The following is a 3,529-nucleotide window of genomic DNA, read 5'->3' on the forward strand; positions in this document are numbered from 1 at the left end:
GTCATCGCTGTTTCTTGTCTAGATAAGCTAGGTCATCAATGATTTTAGTATTGAAAAGGTCTCGATCTTGACATTGGTCTCAATGCTTTTACTCGTCTCAACAATCTTGGTCATTGGTGCTTCTCGTATTGAGTATTGAGTCTCGAGACTGCTGCAAGCTGCACGTCGCAAGCCCATGACATGTTGGTATGCAATTACGTATGTATTCGTTTGCGTGTGTGTACAGTCTGGATTATTCATCTCTCTCTCACACACAATCCATCCATTGCCTTGCAATTTTTGTCTTTGTTGGCAATGGCTTGGGCAAGACTCGATGACTAGGGTGAGGTTCATTGCTTTAATTGAATACCTAGTCATTGCTATTGGGTATTGACGTTATATCATAGTTTTAAAATAGCTAACAAAACACAAACGTCGTAAACAGATCAAAATGGTTATAGGTATCAATGTTTTGTTATTATGCAAAGAGAATTTATTTAATGTATTTTAACTCTTGATACAAAAAAGCCATCTAAAGCTCAGTTGAAGTGCTCTTTTTCTTGGGAATTCCCGACTGTTCCATGGTCATCGACGCCGAGAAGTATTGAGTGTAAGTCATCGATGCTTTGAGGTAACGTTGAGACTTCCATCCGCACTACCATTTGATAGCCATTTGATATGTAACAAAATGAGTTATGAGGCAGTGACCATGGTATGATTATGGATTTAAAGAAAAAAGTCATTGAAAAAAAAGTGCAAACCTACCCTTCACTCTCTATTTTTCATATTTTTCATCTTACTTATTGCTAGTCATTGTTTTGATAAAGCGTTTAATCTTGGTAGCATTGACTAAGTTATTTGATTAAACTACTGTCTTTCTTTTTTTTTTTTTTCTTTTTTTCTTCTTTTTTTTTTTTTTTTAAATTTAGGTGAATCACAATTAGCATTCGACCATTTTATTGAGGTAGTAATTATTCTCTAGTTTTTCTGACACCACAGGTTATGACAAATTTTCTCTCATTATTGACATATTCAATGCTATATCTCTTGATTACTTATTATTTATTTCAATCCCAGAGTACCAAGCATTTCCTGGAATATGTGGCATGTATCCTGGCCAAGCTCCAGCCCGCAGATCCGTCTTTGCTTCAGCAGGTGCTGGAGATCGTGCTTTGCCACCTCACACAGAAGAGGCACGGGGACACCATCTACCCACCGGCTTGTAGTTTGGCCATGCTGATGGAGGAGAAACCCGACACCTCCTTCCAGCTGTTTGATTTATTCCTGCAAATGATTGAACGTGAAAAGATGAGGTCATAGAACATTGCATACATGTCATTAAAATAGAAGGAGGAAGGGGTGGGGGGGGGGTGGGGGGTTGTTGCTGTTTATTGGGTTTGTTTGTTGTTTTTTTTTTTTCATTTCATTTGAATTAAATACAATCATTGAGGGGAGTTCGTTTTTTTTTTTTGTTATTTTTTTTTTGTTTTTGTTTTAATTAAAAGAAAATTCAATATCCTTTTTTTTTCTTTTATCAGTTTCAATTTAATTTCTATTTTCTTTGTCTAGTATTTTCTGATATAATACAAGATTGATGGTTTGGATCAGATTAAAACTTTTTGAGAAGATGGAGATTTTGTTTCCTGTCAAAGGAAAAATATTTCAAAAGGAACTTCGTTTTAGTATAATGTGCCAAAGTGATCTCAATACTTTCTCTTTGATTCAAAAGAAAGTTAACATTCCAATATTCCTTAAATAAAATGGTGTCCTTTGAATTAAACTCTGAAATATAAAACTTTTTTTTTTATTTGTGAGTATTTCATGTGTTGATTTTAAATGTTTCCTTCCTGCAATTTGTGCATAAGTCCGTACTATTACGGAAATGAATCTATTTAAGATATACTTACAGTAAAATGTTGAAGTTGATATTGAAAGTATTTCAGGAGTTTTTATACATCCAACCTCTTTTAAAGGGAAATTCTGTGATGAATTATGAGTAAGAAGATTGATGTGAGATATTTTGTTGATATATTTTAGGAGAAATATGTGACTCGTCGTCTCTAAACGGTAATATTTCGGAATGAATTAGGTGCTGGAGGTTGGATTTATAACCACAAAAATGAAACAGTCGTTACTTTTTCTTCATTATGACGGAAAATAAATACCATTTTTTGAAATGGAAAATCGTTTTATTTCTAAATTCACTTTTCCAAATTGGATTCATCCCAACATGATACCATGTTGAGATGAGGGGTCACATATAAAGAAGAGACTGTTGGAGTAGTTAAGTTCAAATAAAGAGCACAGATGATTTGAATGTTTTACATAAGAGTAAGTAATAATTTTAGACCGGTTGTGCCAATAAAAAGACACAGATAACCTGAGCTGGTCTTATTTTGATCATCAGTTTATGATCTTTATTAAGTCAGGTCTTTCACAATCAATCGCTTAAAATTATTTGTGAAAATTAAGAAAAGAAAAAGTGTTTAAATTTGACAAAATTTGAGGCTTGGTTAGGATACTTAAGCTGAGTGAAGTAGATTTTAGAGAGCAAGCTTATTGTAACATTTAAGTCCTGTTTAACATCAAAGTTCTTGGTTGTTGAACGCAAATAATATAATGCTCCTACTATTACCAATAAAAAGACAAAGCTTAAACGTTATCCTTGTCAAAAATATGGGCTTTAACATTAAGATAAATTTCCATCTGTGTTGCTTGAATAAGTCTTTCTAATACAAAAAAGAAATCATAAAAGGAATAGAGATTTTCTATAGATCACATATTTTGTGTAGATCACTGTAGATTGTGTGAGACAGTTTTAAAAATGCTATTTAATTTGAGGGGAAAATCTATTTTTGTTTAGCTAATGTTTAGATTTTGCGAATACAGGTGATTTTTTGAAAAGGTTTTTGTATGGACTTTCAAAAGGCTTTGATATTGATTTGTGTGTTTGCTTCTATGCCTGTGTGTGTGTGAGAGAGAGAGAGTATGTGTTTGTGTGTGTGTGTGTGTGTGTGTGTATGTGTGGTCGCATATTTATGTTTTGCATACACTCACCAAAGATTTGATAAGATTTGTTTCGTTTTTAGGTTTATCCAGTGTTTATTATATTTTTTAATGAAATTTTACAAACCAGATGGATTTGGGTTTTGTATGGTCTGGTGGTAAAATAAATTATATTTCTAGAGTTAGAAATATGTGGAAAATTTCATGCAATACATTTACAGGTATTAAGACAGACAGTAATATAACAGGACAAAATGCTTGACAAGGAATAATTTGGGTTCTAAAGCCTTCTTCAGCCAACAACAAAATAATGTAAGTTGTAATATGATTCATAAAATCCAGAAATCTTTTTTCAAAATTATTTTATTCATTCTTGTTTTTTTATACCGAGCATTAGCGATAATACACCAACTAAATTATGCGGGGATTTTTTTTTCTCTCAATACTAAAAGGCCAAGCAAGGTAAAGTAGGATATCTAGAGCTGGCTAATGTTTTTCTCTTTTAACTTATCTGTAACAATTCAGTGATTTACTGATACAGATA

The 3,529-nt window shown here is 32.6% G+C and overlaps 1 protein-coding gene across 1 annotated transcript in view; it reads left to right on the plus strand.

Annotated features, from left to right (window-relative positions):
* Nucleotides 1–2,725, plus strand: part of LOC144974606 (protein tyrosine phosphatase domain-containing protein 1-like) — a 25,446-nt gene extending 22,721 nt beyond the window's left edge. The window contains exon 14 of the mRNA XM_078917631.1: nucleotides 1,057–2,725. Coding sequence (XP_078773757.1) covers nucleotides 1,057–1,299 — 243 coding nt within the window. The 3' untranslated portion in view covers nucleotides 1,300–2,725. The remainder of the gene's footprint in view (nucleotides 1–1,056) is intronic.
* The last annotated feature ends 804 nt before the right edge of the window (nucleotides 2,726–3,529 follow it).

The sequence above is a fragment of the Berghia stephanieae genome, chromosome 6 (assembly GCF_034508935.2).
Source record: "Berghia stephanieae isolate SIO BIC M18660-M18661 chromosome 6, UCSD_Bste_1.3, whole genome shotgun sequence".
Taxonomy (NCBI): domain Eukaryota; kingdom Metazoa; phylum Mollusca; class Gastropoda; order Nudibranchia; family Aeolidiidae; genus Berghia; species Berghia stephanieae.